Source organism: Boleophthalmus pectinirostris, unplaced genomic scaffold (assembly GCF_026225935.1).
Source record: "Boleophthalmus pectinirostris isolate CB_2022bp ecotype Guang Dong unplaced genomic scaffold, ASM2622593v1 HiC_scaffold_21, whole genome shotgun sequence".
Classification (NCBI taxonomy): Eukaryota; Metazoa; Chordata; class Actinopteri; order Gobiiformes; family Gobiidae; genus Boleophthalmus; species Boleophthalmus pectinirostris.
The window spans coordinates 25,474,291-25,493,844 of NW_026571175.1; the positions used below are offsets into that span (position 1 = coordinate 25,474,291).

Sequence of the window (19,554 nt, forward strand, 5' to 3'; positions counted from 1 at the left end):
CTGAATACTTAGAATACTTTGACATCAAGTTGCAGATAAATTATTGTGTTAAGATGCAACATAGGACTGAAACACTAATTAGAGATGGAAAAATTACAAATTTTCAAAACAATATACATTTTTCTCACTAGTTATGTGCAGTCTAAATGGTGATCAAGTACCGCCATGTATTCGTTTGGTTTTAGAAAAGTATCTGTACTCTGAATACCACTAAATGAAAAAGTAATTATACCGGATTTCATTGTGATTCAAAATTAGTATTCTACATGTTCTTGTTACATGCATTCGGTTACTTCCCAACACACAAACCGAGACAAACCAAGCTAGAAGGACGAGCGAAAATGAGTGTAACACACGACTAAACCACTTTATAGAATCAAATGCTTAAATCTGGCCCTAGGGTTTAGCTGTGTGGAGATACACGAGACTAAATGACAATCTGTCTGTGTATGTGTCTGTGCGGTTGCCCATTAGAGCTCCGAGCACAGACAGCCATAGGAACGCCGTGTGCCAGCCTAATGATGTCATCAATCATCCTCTCTGTCCATTGGTCAATCCATCTCGACCGCGGGCAGCCTGTTAAAACAGTCTGTCCGGGCCGATCTCCGCTGTAATCTCGACTCCCGCGTGATGCCAGTACTTCATCAAAAGTTTCACATTTGATTGAAGACTATTTGAGCATCAAGTCCCAGAACGTGGTAATATCGAAGAGCGTTTTTATGTGGACTTAACAGTTTCATAAAAGCTGTCATGTATTATAATTAAATGTGAAAGTGATTGCCTGTCGTCAAGCGTAGAATCCAATATGCCCTCAAAGCATTTGCTGTCAGAATGAAGGCGTGATGTGTTCATTTTAGCTCACCTGTCGACTTAGTTTGATGTCTTTTAACTTTATTAGCTGATTAATCTTAGGAGGCATTTCCAGTAGATTACCAGACTTTTTTGTGTTTCATTTTGGACACGTTCATATCATTGGTTTATGTGTGCAATTGTACACTCAGAACATCACAGAATGAGGTACTGACTTACCAAAACCAATAAATCCAAGATACATGTCCTTGATTTTGAAATGTTTTGTGAAATTTTGGAACGGTCTAAGAACATTTCTGTGGAGACAAGCACATGAAGCACCAGAATACCACCAGAATAGTTACACATTTCATTTTTACATTAAGTTCAGTTTCAATTTGATTTCATCTGTGTACAAATTTGATTTGGGCAAAAGTCTAGCCCATGTCCAGCCAAAATCCACATTTAAATTAACAGTTGACGATTAATTAGTTTACCATTTGCTGAAACAAATTGCCATGCTACTGATCTAATCTCAAATTTTGAGTTTCAGGGCCTGTTTACATGAGAACACCTGTGGGTAAGAATGATAAAATATTTTATCGGAAGTAATTTTCATTTAGATGGTGATGACGTTTTTGGGGCTTAAAAACACAAAAATCTGAAACCACCGTCCAGAGTGGAAAAGTTGAATCCACCATAGCATTACACTGCCCAAGGCGCAAAACTCTGGTCAGATCTGGTCATGTCGTCTATGTGTTTACGTCACAATACATACAGTACCCAGAAACCTGGCATGCATATCCATTCAAATTCCACACACTTTTGCGTCACCGTATGCATGCAGATTTCCTTACGAAAACACTCTTCTAAATGCGGAATAAAAAGTGAAGACGTGACACCACTTTTGTGTCTTATCATATAATCGTAGCTTTAGTTTAAGCGAATCAAAGTCAAATCATAAGTTATAATAATAAGAAGAGTAGAATTTTTTTTTTTCTGTTACAACCTGAACTCTATCTACCAATTACGTCTAAATATTCAAGTCTAAAAGAAACTTGCTATATTTTCCCAGGATCACGACTCAGGTAGTGTGGCCCTTTTCGACCTGCAGCAATATAAAATACAGTTTAACCAACAGATCTCCGCTGGGCCATTCACTGTGTGCCTTTTCCAAATGAACCCTCCAGTAGTTTTCTTGAGAAAGCCATGCGTATGATTTGATTTTATTTTCATTTTCAGTGTGTGTTCTATTGTTCGGGGGGGTTTGTGGGTTCAGGGACATCATCGTGAGGCAGGGTTAAGTGTCCCTGGTCCCTGGTATGCTTGGACAGTTTTCGCCCTATGGATGATTGGACCCGAGCCCTCCGCTACAGGGACGACTCACACAGCGCAAAGGCCATCCCGCTGAGAGGGAGAGAGAGACACGAGCGGAAAACTATGCTATGCTACAATGAAAATCTCGCTAACCTTCTCTGTGCTGGTGATGCGAGTAAGTTATGCTCCAAAGCTGTAAAACAAAGCAAAAAACTTGGAAGAACTAAGCAAGGGCATTAAAGAAACCGTAAAAGCGCGAGCAAAGTGATCACTAAGCCTGGGTTTAGATCCCAGCAGTCGGCGCAGTTTGAGAGTCCTCGGAGATCCTTGTTAACTTGATTTGATTAAGTGATAGTACGCACTGCATTTTCCTGGAGCTTACACTTAATAATGGTTCTAATTTAAACAATATGCATACATTTTTACCAGACTACTTTGTAATCAGGAGAAAATGTAATTTGATCCGTTTTATTATCGCTTAAATAGTGTGGGTTTTTTGGCTGCATGCCCTTCATAGACTGTATGCTAATATAGATAATTCCCCAAAGAGACACAAGGTTAGATTACAAAGCTGGAACAGAAGAGTTGTCAGAGTCTTGTAAGGAATATGAGGATTGCATTGAAAACTAAGAAGAATTTCAGCAACTGTAAGATTGGTTGCAATAGGCCTATCTCAGCAGTAGGTGGGTTACATATATACTGTAAAATCTACTTTATTGCAGGGCTAACATTGACAGACACCAGTCCACACTCAATATCTCAACATGGACAATATGCTTTAGGTCAGGGGTTTCCAACCTGTAGCTCAGGAGCTACCAGTAGCTCTCCACCCCCTTCCAAGTAGCTCGCCAAAGGATTTCTGAATTATACATATTAGAGTCCTGCACCACCCCGGGTACCCGCAAATATGGCTGAAACGGGCAGGTTTTAACGTTCTGGAATTTTACGGGTGGGTATACAGGTGGGTAGTGATTACAGACAGGTGGGTCAGGACTCAACCAGGACTCAATCAGGACTAAACCAGGTCTAAACCAGGACTAAACTAGGACTAAACCAGAGAGAGAGGGAGAACCCCGAGTCCGCAGAGCAGGGTGCCCACAAATGCGATTGGGCAACGGCTGCGCTTAGCTCTGTGCTGGTCCTTTCTCTTGCAGTCACCCGAGGGTCCACACAAGCTCACCTCCGGGCCTGTCCCAACAGTCAGTCCTGGTTCAGTTCTGGTTTAGTCCTGTTTTAGAGCAGTCCTAGGTTAATCCTGGGTTAGTCCTGGTTTAGTCTTATGCTCAATAAATAATACCTGTGAAGTGATGATGGATTTTTGACAGTAAAGTTGCATCTGTGAATTTGTATTAGTACCAAAGAAAGCTCAACCTTTTCATTTCATTTAGTGATTATAATTCGGGTCTAAAAAAAAGTGAACATGTGCAGGACTCTGATACATATTGAGCTGAATAAGTAACATTTGATTAATTACCATTGTGAATGTATAATTTTGGTAAGTAACTTTGTGGACTAATACATAACAATGGTTTATGATTTACAAGCATCTAACTGTACCTCATTTGAGAATCACTATGAGTCTTATATTTGTTCAATCGTTTCCAACACTCCACTCACTCTTTCTCTCATTGCACAGACTTTGTTATTAGATTTTCGAAGGTTTCCAACCCACAACCTCTGGGCTGAGAAGCTACAGTATCAGCAGTGCTTGGACAAAATTGTGAATTCGTCTTAAACCTAAAAAGTATTCTTTGCAACTTTTCTGGCGGAGAGCCCATCACCGGCTTGTTTCTGTAGAGAAACTGGTTGGTTGCTTGGAATGCTCCACAGTAACTCTACCATGCATTTATTCTATCACTCAGGAATATCTTGGAAAAACGTGCCTTCTAACTGTGAGCGGGCTTGCGTCTCCACAGATCTGGGTTGTAACTTGACCTTGTGGAACATTCCAGTCAAAGCAATAATATCTTGATGCAGCCAAGCACGGTGAAAAGTTCCATGACACACCTTTAACCCTTGAAGTTACCTTCTAGGATAGCAACACTGTACATCACTTAAAGCACATGAATAAAAAAGGTTAGAGAGGAAGGCCGAATGAGAGACGGTGACAGGCCAAAGAGAAATGGCGTCTAATATAAATGATGGGATGTTAGTTCCTTTGGTAATTCTAGTGATAACTCTCCTCGCACTATCGCTAAAGCAACACGGTGCCCATTCCGCTGCTGGCACGATGAGGGGCTGGCCATTTGTCCAGGCCACACTGATTGAGCTGTCAACACTCACGCATACACACGGACACACGCGCTCGCAGACCGACAGATAAATCACCCCTCACATGGCGCTTCAGAGCTCACTTCTGCACAGCTATGTACAGTATTAATGATCACAGGAGAAGGTCAGCTGCAGATGCATGGAGAATGAGAGGGGAGGGAGACACTTAGGAGTCTCAAGGGTCTTGTACACAGAGACTCACAATATGTTCAAGGCACTACATTAGAACTAAGAACAACAAATAGAACTGTTTGTTTGTACACGGCAAAGTAACTTGAAGAACACTCTGTACAGTCTTTTATTTTCTTGCAACGAGAAACTGCTAAGAGGTGCATTGTGTAACTTTTCTGGTGGTGGGTCTGTCACTTGCTTGTTTCTATGGTTTCTATTTCATTGCTCTGCCTGGAATTTTCCACAGTATGATATGAATCTGCTCTACCTTACATTTATTCAATTACAAGTGGTTTTATTTCAGAAAAATACTTAGAAAACAGGCATTGTGGCTGTGAGCAGGTTTGCCTCTCCACAGATCTGACCTGTAATTTGGTCTGGTTTTGTCTTCGTGAAGATGGAAAGGTGTTACGGCTCGCGGCCTGGCTACGCCTCGCCCAGCACTCCCTGTTTGTTTAATCGCTTGTGCCTTCCATATTTGCATGTGCTGTGTGGTACCTGGCACCTGATTGGTGGGGTGTGGTCCCGTCGCTATTGGGTTGGCTCTGATGTTTGTTGTGCCGTGGTTGGAGGATTAAAGTCCCACTCCTCCCATTCCCTTCCTGATCCGCCAGCTTCTCATCCAATAATGTTCCTCTTGGCGACTGGTTTTCAGATTCAGTTCGCCATACTAGATAGACGTGTCTCTTGTCGTCCGCTGTTTTCTAAGTGTGAATTGATTATATGAGACACTAGAGGTCGTTGGCTCGGCCCTTGGGCATTTGTATTTTCTTTTATTTAGCCTTATCCATTTAGAATATTGTTTAGTTGTATTGAGAATTCTGATTTAATCATTTTATGCAAAACCTTCATTTTTTGTGTTTGTACTTACTTTTACTTTATAAAAGCCACTTACTTTCCATCACATCTTGTTTGTGTTACTTTCCTTTGTCCCTAGCACTGGTTTGTAACAAAAGGTTTAATATCATACTGTGAAACATTCCAGACAAAGTAATAACATCTCCATGGAGAAAAGCATTTGATGGACCCTCTGCCAGAAAAGTGACACAATACACCTTTAATGCAGTTTAGAGTTATGTTCATTATTTCACAGATAAAATTGGGGATGTAAAATAGCGCAATATCTTCTTTAATAGACTGGAAAGATAATTTACGTTATTAAACTCAAGGTTTAATAATTCTCTAAAGGTTCTTTGTTTGCTTTTTTAACTACACATTTTATAATTTAAAGCTATAATTTATTTTAAACAAAAGAGTCACAATATTGTTTCATTGTAGTACCCTTCTCTATTGTGAACTATAAAGCTGCGACAAACCAATACTTATATTTATCCAGTGTTAATAAGTGCTAATTCCTTGTCATTTTAAAATAAAGTTGTAATTTTTCCGTTTTCTAATTCAGTTCTTCCTGTAAGGTATGTCACACAATGGATTATATAAAGTCAATACTAGTACATAACAGATATAAACAAAAACATCATCCCATATTCACTTATTGAGGACAAAAGCTCACAGGCTCAGTGCATTTATGTTATTATTAAATCAATTATTATTAAATATGAGTTTAATTGTTGACCGTAAATTACATGTGTGAGTGAATGGGAAAGTGTTTTTCATCAACTGATTCTTTACTGATTCATTATTATTCATTATACTTCATAACACTGTGATTATAAAGAAGTCCCACTGTGATATAAGGGGCTTTATTGATCCACGAGGGAAATTATTTGTCAGGAATGTTTCACACTATGCCATTAAATCTTTCTATCTTCATGGAGACCAAGCCTGAGCAAGTTACAGGTCAGATCTATGGAGAGGCAACCTCACGCTCAACGTTCACAGTCAGAATGTCTGTATTTTTGAGCTATAAAACCACCTATAACTGAATAAATACAAAACCAAAACCAACCAAAAAGTTATACAGTGAACATTAAAATAGAGTTTTTTTAGGACACTGTAAGCCATTAGTGTATCAAATTAATTTTTTCAGCGCTGTTTATCTCCTCATATGTTATTGGGTGTATCTAGGTGTGTGGCTTGCGAGTCTGTTTGTATGGAGTAAACACACGTATAAGGATAAGCTTGTGTACTTTATTGTTTTTGTGTGTGACTTTCTCATGTGTGCGAGCCTATCTTCGGCCCACCACTGAACAAACTAATTAAGGAACAAACGTCGCTTCAAACCAACCAGAAAATTACCTCCCAACTCCAACAGGACGACCCAAGGACAGGAGCGCAGGTTTTCTATCACATCTACTCAGCGCAGTACGCCTAACACCGGCTTAGGTGCTTTATCGAACGTGGAGCATGTGTCATTTGGAGCAGCCCACTGAACCCAGCGCCTCACCAACAAACACATGGATGACTCTGTTTTCAATGGGGGCTTGATTATTGAGACTAATACTGGGATTTATGGCTTTGTTTGGGCAGTCGTACTTTTGATGGTGTGTAAAAACAGATATTTGCGGTGTAACTTTGTTGATGCTGAAAATATGCATTGCTATTTTGATTGAAATATGAACTGAAATCATTTTTAAAAAAAGGGTACACTGACTGATTTTTTTTTTTAGTATTGCCACCTTTGTTGAAATTCACACTGTTTAATTATAACCTTTTAATTTTGTTCTTGAAAATCAGTGTTTTTAAAATAAATGATATTAATCTCGCATAGTGATAATAATTATGGAAATGTCTTAATTTGTGCTTCTATTACTTTTGACGAGGTTACAACTATATATTGCATCATCAAAGTTCTCACAATAACATCATGGACCATCGACTTACAAGTCTCTTTGCTTAAATTAAGAGTTATGCTGCAACAGTAGCTAAAAAAAGACTACATAGACCATGATCTGTTGCTCCATTTCAGTGTAGACTACAAGAACAATAACAGTTCTAAGCACTTTTAAGTCTTAGTTCTTTGGATTAAGTCTTGTCAAGGCATTTTAAGAGGAAAAAGTAGCATATTAGCCTCCACAAAATATTGTAATAAATATCGTTCCATGAGATGTATATAGTGAAAATATCATACCCAGAGATTTGGATATTGTTACATCCCTAATCGTGAGCCTCCCCACCATATCATGAGCTTTCCCACAATATCGCAATAATTATCGTATGGTGAGGTTCATACTGTGACAATATCGTATTATGAGACTTGGATATCATTACACCCCTAGATACAACACAGCTCTGCCAATTCATGGGTTTCTGTCACTTTACCTCCTTTCCTTTTATATGGACACCATTTTGAGGACTTTATTGCCTTTCCAAATGTAAAGGTAAAGGTCATTTTGTACTGTTAGCAACCATGGCAATAGTCATTTTATTATTTAGACACCTGACTGCTTGTGTAAAACTCCTTAGTATTTGATCATGTTCCCAACAGACTCGACTGTACCTCTGCCTCTTACAATTATTTGTGCTGCAGAAACTATTTGCAGACCCCTCTGAAGGTGCAGGTGTGACTCCGGTACCAGTGGTGGGGTGTTGACTTCTAATAGATTTCAGGAGTAAATTGTTAGTGACTGTCTTGTGTGGATCAATACAGCAACTGGAGCTAATCCTGTGGCATTTCACGGCCAATGGGTTCCAATTAAGTAGCGTCATGTGGTGAGATGTCACTGACAGTATCAATAACGTCCATCTGACCCTCTGTTTGTGTCTCTACTCCTTTATCTTTTCTTTGTACCTTGTAGGCATTACTACTTCTCCTACTGATGTCACTTTTAAGTTAGTACTAAGTTAGTAATCTAAGAATCAGGGGCGTGTCTTTGGAGTCGCCAGGGCTAACAGGAAACTCAAAGAATCTGATTGGCAGTAAATCCAGGGTAAATGATACTTGTGTGATTTGAGTTAAACTATTTCTCCAAATTCAGTGGTGAAATGTAACAAAGTAGTAAAGTACTGTACTTAAGTATACATTTTAGGTATCTGTACTTTACTAGAGTAGATTTTAAAACGTATACTTTGCTTTTTGTACTTTCTACTCCACTCTTGAACAGAACTTAAAATTAAAAGTATTTTTTGTTATTGTCTGAGACCAGCATTAAAAGATAGGGACACCTTCGTAATTTGAGCAAACAAAAATATAGCAAGTAAGTAAGTATGAACTTTATTTACTTGCTTACTTATTTACTAATCCTTAATCTACTATAGATTTTCTAGACTATAAATTTACATAGGCCTATTGAGGACTGCCATGAATCATCTTGGGCGTCCTGAAACAGAGATTAAGAAACTGGATTTATCACATTGTCAAACACATTGTCTCTACTTTGTGACTGTATTAAGCTTTTCAGTTACTTTTAATGTAGTGTCAAAACTACTTTACGGTTTTATGCAGCTAAAATCTGGAGAAGTCTCGCTGAAGATCTGAGACAGGCTTCTACTCTGACAATGTTTAAATTCTGCACATATACTTACTTACTTACAAATAAAAATATATATATTTGGATCTTTATTAGACCTCAAAGTATGTGAAAAGTACTTTTACCTGTTACTGTCCAAGCACATTTTTAAACAGGTACTTTATTACTTTTACTTCAGTAAATTTATTCATGTGATACTTTTACTTGGATATTTCTTTACTGGTGTCTCTACTTAATAATAAAATGGAGTACTTCTTCCACCATTTTCCAGATGATATCAAAACAGTAAATGGACATCATCATATTCATCATTTATTTTCAAGAATATTGACATTTAAAGGCCAAATTCTCATTTTGAATATGCTTCAGACCTTCAAGACTTAGACCACCAAAGTGATAAAAGTTTTGACATCCACTGCTCCAAAGCTAATACTAAATATATTACTGATATATTCAATACTGTGTGAGAAAAATTGTACGTTTGTATTGATTGTATTAAAAATATATTTTATCACTGCAAACAGAACTTCATTTTCTCTGACTTATAAAGGTGCTTTGATTATTTTATTGCTGTTTCTTTGATTATACAAGAATTAATTATAAATACTTAGAGTTATTTGATCCAAAGTCTTGACTTTGTTCTTACTTTTGTCTTACTGCTGATAATAATATTGACAATGTTTTCTCTTTACAGTGAAAACCTGTGGCAGTAATCTCCAAGGACCCTCAGGAAGCTTTACATCCCCAAACTTCCCGATCCAGTACGAGAGCAATGCCCAGTGTGTTTGGATCATCACTGCTTCAAATCCTAATAAGGTATGTTTTTGTCCATCATGGATAATACTTTTTTTTGGTTGTTTGTTGTTGTTTTTTTATTGTTATTACTTTAAATTGTACATCATATACATGTGACAAGAAAGGTTATATGAACTGTATTCCAAGTAAAGGATGATACAGAGATGAATAGATTTACTTGAGTGACCTTTTAAAACTGTTTTCAAACACCATACCATACTTACTGCTTCATGAGTACGATGTATTTTTACAGTGTAACAGTACTCGGCTACTTTACCAACATATATTTCAGTCAGAACCCGTATCCTGCCTCCATGATTGTTTGGTTGCAGGTGCTTGTTGCCTCTTGGTATTTGAGAGCTTTTGGCTGTACAGATTTTGCGAACCGGTCCTGATTCTATTACCCCGCACAACTCGACCTGAGCTAAGTATCCAGTGGTGCTGCTGATAACATACTGCCCCCGGTGGAGTTTAGGTGGATGTGAAGGTGGAAGTAGAGCTTATTATGTTGTGAATAGGGGATTTCGCCTGGAAATGACATGTCAGCTTAAACCATAAATATTCTTAAAGAGATATTCGACTTATCCAGTAACAGAACTGCGGCTTAACGCAGCGTGCAAGATCTATTTTTGGGTCATCTTTGGACAGTCTATATCTAATGTACTTTTAGGATTTTGTTTAGTTGTGAATTCTTCTTTAAATGTTTTGAAACCTAAAACCGCCATGGAAATAGACTGATAATGTTATATATGATAGCCAATATTTTCAGCACCGAAATGAATTTTTGTTAAAGCCCCACTGCATAGTACTCGGTGGAGGAGGCACTCTTCCTTCTTGTCTGAATCTCTATGGAAATGTTGTTCCTTTGGCTATAATAGTATTGCATAAAACTGATCCATCTCCGTGGAGAATGCTCTAAAGTAGATTTTACTTTCTATTTCCACTGAATGATTTGGGTGATGTGCCCCACTTTTAGTAGCCTGATTCATCAGCTGGTTTCACTTGGTGGAAACTGTCTGACTTCGCAGCATTAGGATTTGTTCCCTCGATGGTAGGCGGGTACTTTTTTATTTAACCAGTTACTGCTATTTGGTCGTGACGTATGTAATGCTCTGCTAACAGGGCTAACTGGTATATTAAGCTTTTCTCAGATCCCGTAGGAAGAAGGGCAATAAGGTCTTTCCTCTTGATAAAATTCACCAAACATTCTCTTTATTCCGGCTTTAAATCCTTGATCTGGGGAATCGCCAACACAGAATGTATGGCTCTTCGCTGATTGGCTGGCACTTCCGGGGTACTTGCAGACTGTCTAGTGCATTCTAATTCTTGATCTAGTCGCTGAAGAGAAATGAAATTGGGCAGAAGCACTAGGCGACGCCAGCCTGGCTACACTTTTAGGCCCTTGTTCTGCACTGAAACCTCAAATCTGAAGCTATGTCAGCCAGTTAATATATGTATGCATACCATGTAAAATTAACTAATACTCACACACACTGACATTTCTACATAATTGAAATCTGTTAATAATAATTCATATAGGGCGTAGCATACAGGACACGCTCTTCACTACAGATCAGTGTCTAGCTCTGTGATTGGTTAATCCCACTGTGGCTGGCAATGATAGGCATACATTTCCCATAAGCCACTGGGATTGGTTACAGTGCAGAGTCCCATCGGAGAGGGGATTGGTATTCACATAAGAGTGTCTCATTCAGCTCAGGGTCAGTGTGGTGACCGCGCTGTCGTCACTGGCAACACCTGCGTCAGCACCTCTGGGACTCTCACGCGCTACATGCCCACTCCATACATATACATACAGTATAAGGGCTTTTATAGATTTAGCTTTGCTACAGAAAATATCCTCTGCTTGTGACATGGGGGCAAGGATACTATTTCAGACACATTTTTTGATTACTGTTTATTCAGTTCAGCTATATATACATTTACTACGCATTATTATTATTATAGATTTTGTGGCTATAGAAAGATCTAAATATTCAGCAATACTTTATAAGATGGGGTGACACTTAAAGGTGTGTGGTGTAACTTTTTGTTTAGGCATCTGTCACCTGTTTGTTTCTATGGATATGTCTTTGCTTTACCTGAAATGTTCCACAGTGTGACATTAAACAGTTCTACCTTACATTTATTTAATTACATGTGGTTTTATAGCTCAAAAATACTTAGCAAAACAGGTGTTCTGATTGTGAGAGGGGTCGCCTCTTCACAGATCTGACCTGTAACTTGGTCTGGTTTCCATGAAGATAGAAAGGTTTAATGCCATACTGTGAAACATTTCAGACAAAGCAATAACATCTCTATGGAGAAAAGCATTTGATGGACCATCCACCAGAAAAGTTACACAGTGCACCTTTAAGCCAGTTTGGTCATATCATACTAACTCTTGCTTTAGCAGCTCCTCTCTTTTGTGAAAAATGTTCAACATAACTTAACGTTTTTAACTTATTTTTTACTTTCAGTTACATTACATCCATTTTCTGGAATGTGAGATGATTTGTGCTGTTAAACAAGTCTCTTACACATAAAACTACAGTCACAAACTAGCTAGTGTTACCCAACTGTTTTTGTTTGTTTGTTTATTTATTTTTTTACTATAATTCACACCAGCCAAAAAAATGCACAATGAAGAAGAAAAAAACATATATAAGTCGCACCTGACTATAAGTCGCACTTTTTAGGTGAAATTTTTATTATAAAATCAGAGACGAGGAAACGACATTTCACCTTGAAAGTCAATTTATAGTAATAACAATAGAACAGAGAACTACAGGTTGTTAACGTCACATATGAACAGTTCTTCAGATAACTACAGCATAACTATAGCGGGAACAAACTCTCTGTCTCTCTCCAAATCACAAAATCCATTGAATTCTTCATCCTCTGTGTCACTTCTGAGCAACTCCACGACCTCTGGAGGTAAATGGAGAGCTGCTTCCTCTTGTAGCTGTCGTCTGACTCAGCATCAGTTCCAGTTAGAATTATTCTGGCCTTTCTGAATCCTGACAAAATGGTTTCAGTTGTCTTTATGTTTATTTAAATTTAATTTTGTTAATGATACAGAAGAAATGGTGAAATCGACTGACATGATACCAGACAGGACAGTGGATCTTTCGCTTTCTTCTGCAGACGACAGACGAGTAGAGAGCGAAGTGACAGTGGTACACAGGCCTCTCGCGGGTGTCAGTGTGAAAATTTTAATACATAAGTCATACAGGAGTATAAGTCGCAGGACCACCCAAATCATGAAAAAAAGTACAAAAAATATGTTGTTGTTTTTTTTGGTTTGTTTGATTGTTTTTAGACAATCTTAAAACCTTTTTGTCTGTGCTTGCTAATGTGTGCATTGTGTCACTATGGTAACTCCTGAACTCTCCATCATACAGATACATGTAGAACTCCCCCTTCGTGACGTCACTGCAAAGTATCAAGACGCAGACCCCTCCCTTTCTGTCGCTACATGATTCCTCTACCCTGGTTTAGTGTTATTCTCCGGTGATCCATCCCGTGCTTGACTGGTGAAGGCTGTGGTCCTAATGCCCTTCCGTACCCTTGGGGGCAATAGAGCGCTCCTGCCTGCCTCCATGTACACTATGTAACAGCCTGACAAATCACCCCCTATGTACTGAGTATGATTATGGACCCACCACAACCTTAAATGAAGACTCGGCATCTGACGGTTACCACTCATTTTTATGGCGCTTTATCCCAAACGACTGGTCTAGTAATTTCCATCAAGCATCATAATGTACCGTACTCCATCACGGCATGTTCCATACTGCGTCCATAAACGTCTGCCATACCTACCTACATGGTACAAGCTGTGAGACTCCGCACGAATTAACTGAAGGACATCATATGGACTAATTTTGTGAAACGAATGAATAAGTAGTACGAACAGTGGGTATTTTTAATAAAGGGGCACCAAGATGACCTGTGATGGATGCTTTAAAGGCCGATGTGCACCTCTGACCCACACTGATGTTTTAATCAGCTACCTTGACCAAATCTGACCTACCTAGAGTTAATTGAATTCCTCATGCTAGACTAAAGAAATTGGAACAAAAGGCTACATGGCATTATCTGAAAAAGTGCGCCGTGTGCTGTGAGCTGTGTATTTTTTATCCTTTTAAATATAGGTTTAAGGGTTGCTGGCTCAGTTAAAGGTCCTATATTAAAGAAAGTTGACTCATGTGAGCTTTACGCCATTTTAAAATGTTGTGATCTCATTAAAAACATAAGTGGGGTTGTGTTTTGTTTCATTCACACGTTTGAGTAACTCTTTATTATTAGTGTGTCTCCTTCTCCAAACCTTGAAATGCTTTGTTCCACATTGTGATGATGTCATGAAGTGTTTTCATGTTTTCATACAGCTTTGATTTTAATTATCTTTGAAGTAGTTCTTAATGCATTTCTTGAAACCCTTTCTTCATAATGTGAATGAGCTTGACCACAAAGATGGATTCCATACATAAACACAAAATATCTAATAAAATAAGATGCTTACAAGAAGCCTTACACTGAGCTACATCGAGGAAACACTTGACCCTCAATATTTGCACTAACGTACAATATGTTTATGACGTTTTTAATGCTTTAGATTTTACCTTTTTTCTCATCTATATTATGATTTATATTATAACATACCTGGAGTTGTGTTTTGTTTCACTCACATGTTTAACACATCTCTCAAACTTAAAACACTCCACCTTGTGATGTCTTATAGTAATACAGGAAGCGCTCCATTGTGTTTTTAAACTCCAGACACCTTCACTAGAATTATATTTGTATTTGTATTTATGTATTTATTTTGGGCAAGTAGAGATTTACATTCTTCTACAATGGAACATATAACATAACTGAAATCATAATAGAAATTATAAAAAAAAATGAAATTGCCTAAAAAGGAGTGGGAAAAGAAAATTAATTTAATCTCACCCCCATTCTTTTAATCTAACACAATGAGCTTTCTTTTGCATTTTTCAGACATTTAGCATTAAACTGTTAGCCTGATTCATCAACCAGTTTCACTTCATGGAAAGCATTTGACCTCCCAGCATTAGGATTCGTTCACTCGACAGTAGGCGGGTACTTTTTTCATTTAACCAATTGCTGCTATTTGGTCGTGATGTATGTAATGCGCCACTAACTAGGTTAACTGGTATATTAAGCTTTTCCCAAATCCCGTAGGAAGAAGGGCAATAACGTCGATCCTCTTGATTAAATTCACCAAACATTCGCTTTGTTCCACCTTTAAATCCTCGATCTCAGGAATTGTTGACAACACAGTGTGTATGGCTCTTCGTTGATTGGCTGGTGCTCGAACTTGCACTTCCGGGGTTCTTGCAGACCCTCTAGTGTATTCCGATTCCTGATCTAGTCGTTGGAGAGAAATGAAATTGAGCAGAGGCCTAGGCGGCACCAGCCTGGCTATTAAACTATATGAACTATTTACAAATGCGGACAAAGAGTCACTGTTATAGCTTGGTAGTACAACATAAGCATACAACAATGGTAAGGTTAAGGACACAGACGATGGTAACAGACAACAGATATAAGTAATGTAAATGACGGCACATACCAGCAGTGGTAAAGAATATAAATAATTTCTCTCCTGAAAGGTACATGGTAGCTGTGAACCATTTTAATACTTAGAGATGTAGACAGACTTATAATAAAAGATTACTCAAACATGTGTGAATGAAACATGATGAGTCAACAGCATTATAACATGACTTAAAGCTCATAAGAATCAGTCTAGCGTAATATAGGACCTTTAAGGTGTCTCAGTATAATAGGATAAGGTATGAAACTAAATCATAGAAACTGGACAAAATGTGTGGAGAATAACAACTGAGGTGAGGCAAAGACAGTTTCTTGAAGTAAGTGTCACTTTTTGACCTGGCGACCCAAAATTTTCTATTTTTCAAGAAGTGCAGTCGGACGCCTCAACCTTCAGGTCATCCACAGGGTTACACACCAAACTGTGCATCTCCAATGAACTACCAGAGAGTAAAGTAAAAGCAAGAGAGAGAACAGACTTTTAAAGCTATTTTTCATAGATGGAGCCAGTTTTTCCTGTTGTTCATGAAATTCCCAAATATCAAACCTGATCATTTCTTTTATGTAGCACAGTTTGTATGCAAATGAATTCAAAGTGCTTTACAGAATAAAAAAATACATTAAAATCACAATCAAAACAAATCAAAACATAAATAATCATCATGAAATTAAAAAATAATTTAAACATTGTCAAAGTAGAGGCCTGTCTCACATCTTCAGGGAGACTCTTCCAGATTTTAGCTGCATAAAACTGAAAAGTAGTTTTGACACTACAATAAAAGTGACTGATATCAGCAGGATTCATGTGAAGATCTTAATACAGTCACAAAGTAGAGACAATGTGTTTGACAATGTGATAAATCCAGTTTCTTAATCTCTGTTTCAGGACGCCAAGGTGATTCATGGCAGTCCTCAATAGGCCTATGTAAATTTATAGTCTAGAAAATCTATAGTAGATTAAGGATTAACATCTCATATACTGCCAGATAAGTGTCATTGCATCAGATAAATGTCATGTGTATTGCTTTTTCTTTTTCTTTTTTGAGTAATATGACAATACAGACACTTGATGGTTAGGGTATTAAATGCATTTAAACTTTTTTTAATCATGAAAGATTTTTTAATTTATTTATTACTATAATGAAGCTTATTAGATAGTTAAAGCATCCTTAAAAAGTTACATTCTTTTGAGATGTTTCTGCTGTCCAGAAATGATCTATCAGAATTTAGACTTAGACAAAATATATTGAATTATTTGGACACAGTAGCTCACACATCACAATATAATAACAATATAAAGGGTAATAATAATTTCAAAATAAGTAGCAAGAATAACATCAGACTGGTGTCAAATAAGGCATAACTATATAAATGCATATGTACAAGTAAAAATATAGTAAGGGGGTAGTTGAAGTAGTTGTAGCAGTAGTAGTAGCAGTAGTTGTTGTTGTAGTAGTTGTAGTAGCAGTAGCAGTAGCAGCAGCAGCAATAGTAGTAGTAGTAGTAGCAGCAATAGTAGTAGTAGTAGTAGTAGTAGCAGCAATAGTAGTAGTAGTAGTAGCAGCAATAATAGTAGTAGTAGTAGTAGCAGTAGTAGTAGTAGTAGCAGTAGCAGTAGCAGTAGCAATAGCAGTAGTAGTAGTAGTAGCAATAGCAGTAGTAGTAGTAGTAGCAGCAGCAGTAACAGCAGCAGCAGTAGTAGTAAAAAGATAAGCTATAGTTTGCTTTGCATGAAATACTTTACAGTATTACACTGAATTTATCTGTATCCATGGAGATGAGCAGGTGACTCCACTGGGCAAAGTTACAGATCAAAATGCACATTTGTCAACATATTTTTAACATCTCGAGAAATGCAATATAGATCAGCTATACTATATATTTCTGTAACCTTAAAATGTTTTAGTCCAAACTCTTAAAGGTACAATATGTAACATTTTGTTTAGGCGTCTGTCACCTGCTTGTTTCTATGGATATGGCATTGCTCCGCCTGGAATATTCTGCAGTATGACTTTAAACAGCACTACTTTACATTTATTAAATTACACCAGGTTTTAAAGTTCAAAAATACCTAAAAGAACTGACTGACTGTGAGCGGGGTTGCCTCTCCACAGAGCTGACCTGTAACTTGCCCTGGTTTGGCCTCCATGAAGATTGATACTGTGAAACATTTCAAGCAACAGAATAACATCTCCATAGAGAAAAAAAAAATCGAATGACTCTCCACCAGAAAAGTTACACAATGCACTTTTAAGCTTAAACCTCTGAGCTGAATTGTTTTGCAGACAGAAAATGATCCTAGAAGCTTGCGAGCATTTTTATAGTACAAGTCAATAAGTGCTGCTGATTGAGTCAAAAGTTCTTTCTTCGGTCATTGGAGGAAACTGACGGAGAGAGCTGTATTGGCACTTAGACAGGAGTTAACTAGCCAAATGTGTGTGAGTGAATAGAAGCGTCGGCAGTGTGGCAGTGAAAAGCCCCTCTCAATTATGAGGCTGATAGAGGGACGAGGAGGAGCTTAGCGGCAGGTGAGTGGTCATTTGAGCACTTGAAGAAAAGAAATGGGATTGGGAGAACAGGGAAGCAGGCAACAAGAGAGAGGGGATAACAAAAACACCAACACTGCTTGGTTAATAGGCTGTTTTGGAGCTACGCTTATTGAAAATAGTTAGTTTTGTGCAAAGTTATAATTTTTGTGTATTCTGCTAAGTGGGTCAGTTTGGTTTAGCTATTCTTTTTTCACCAGTGGGATAAAGGAAGGTCACGCACAAACTGAAAATCCAAATTATGAGTCATTCTGTCCCACTGAGACCATATTTAGCAAAACAAATGAGAACATGTGATATGCATTTTGACATAACAGCCTTATGCCACATGTTTTGCTATATTTAAGGTACAAAGTTGTCCCGTTTATATGTGAGCTTTAACTCCTTAATTCCGCTTTAAAAAGACCATGTAAACACTTAATTCATAATGATTATTCAGAATTAAACTTATTCGGAGTTAAATTTAAATCCGAATTAAGTGGGTGGTTTATTCTGATTTTAAAGTTAGATTAATTTATTCCGTGATCATGTAAATGTTTATTTATCTTAAAAAATAATTCCAGACATTCAGCAGATGTACGTTGGGTTGCTCTTCTGACACGATGACACACTGGGAGATGGTGAAAAAAGTTTGGATCATGTTTGTGTCGGGGTCAGCCCGCTGTTCCCCGTACCTCTGTTCCCCGGTGCCTTCAGAATGGTACTGATGTTCCCCGTTAACACCGCGAGCCGTCCTCATCTCAAGTTATCATCATGAACTCATAAACCAGCAGCATGTAGCCTAGAACTTCGTACGGAACTCACTGCACATTAGCCCTGAGCAGAAGCAGAAAGTTCATGTAAAGACACGGTTGACAGTCAACGTAGCACACAGCCTCTCCTTGGTCTCGTGCTGTCCTCCGAGCGAGCCTGAGCGAGTTGGTGTCGTGAGATAGGTCCAGAGGCTGCATCCACCATGTGCTGGTCCTAGACAGGAGCGAGTAAGACCAGTGTGCAGTGGACTAGCTCCTGTCTTCTGTACTCGATGAAGTTGTGCAAAACATCCAGACAGAAGCGCAAATCCCGTTAGGGTGGTTATATATTGTTCTGAGCCATCCCGGGGAAAGCGCTTCTCAAGCCAAGGCACCTAACCCCACTCCCCTCTCCAGCTCATACGGGTCCAACCTAAACCGGAACTGCTTCCCCCTGGTTCAGGAGTCTGGGTTTGAACCACTGTTCCCCTGTTTGTGTGGGCGTATCCCCATGTGTAACGACAAATCGAGATGACAAAAAAGCCTGTAGCAGCTGAAGTGTGTGTTTTCTTCCGGTAGACATAAATACAATTGTGTCCCTGTCCAATCAGAACCCTTCCCAACCCCAGACGTTAAGCGGAATTAAATAAAGGCGATTTAATGTGTTTTCCATGTAAACCTTAATTTGGAATTATTATTTCCATGTAAAACTCGAAGGAGAATAATTTCATTCCGAACTATTATTGAATTCGGAATAATTAATTCAGAAACGTGGCCAATGTGCCGTTTCTGGTGAAGGATCTGGCAAACGCTTGTGTCCGTGGAGATGTTATTGATTTATTCTACAGAGTGGCATTAAACGTACCCATCTCCCTGGAGACAAGCAGGTAGCAAGTAATTAAGTTACAGATCAAATATGTGGACAGGTGACTTCCACTCACAGAAAGAATGTATATTTTCAGTTTTTAAACAGAAAACACCTGT

At 38.3% G+C, this 19,554-nt stretch overlaps 1 protein-coding gene across 1 annotated transcript in view; it reads left to right on the plus strand.

Moving 5' to 3' along the window:
• Positions 1 to 19,554, plus strand: part of csmd3b (CUB and Sushi multiple domains 3b) — a 554,961-nt gene that overhangs the window by 376,080 nt on the left and 159,327 nt on the right. Inside the window, exon 9 of the mRNA XM_055157096.1 lies at positions 9,613 to 9,734. Coding sequence (XP_055013071.1) covers positions 9,613 to 9,734 — 122 coding nt within the window. The remainder of the gene's footprint in view (positions 1 to 9,612; positions 9,735 to 19,554) is intronic.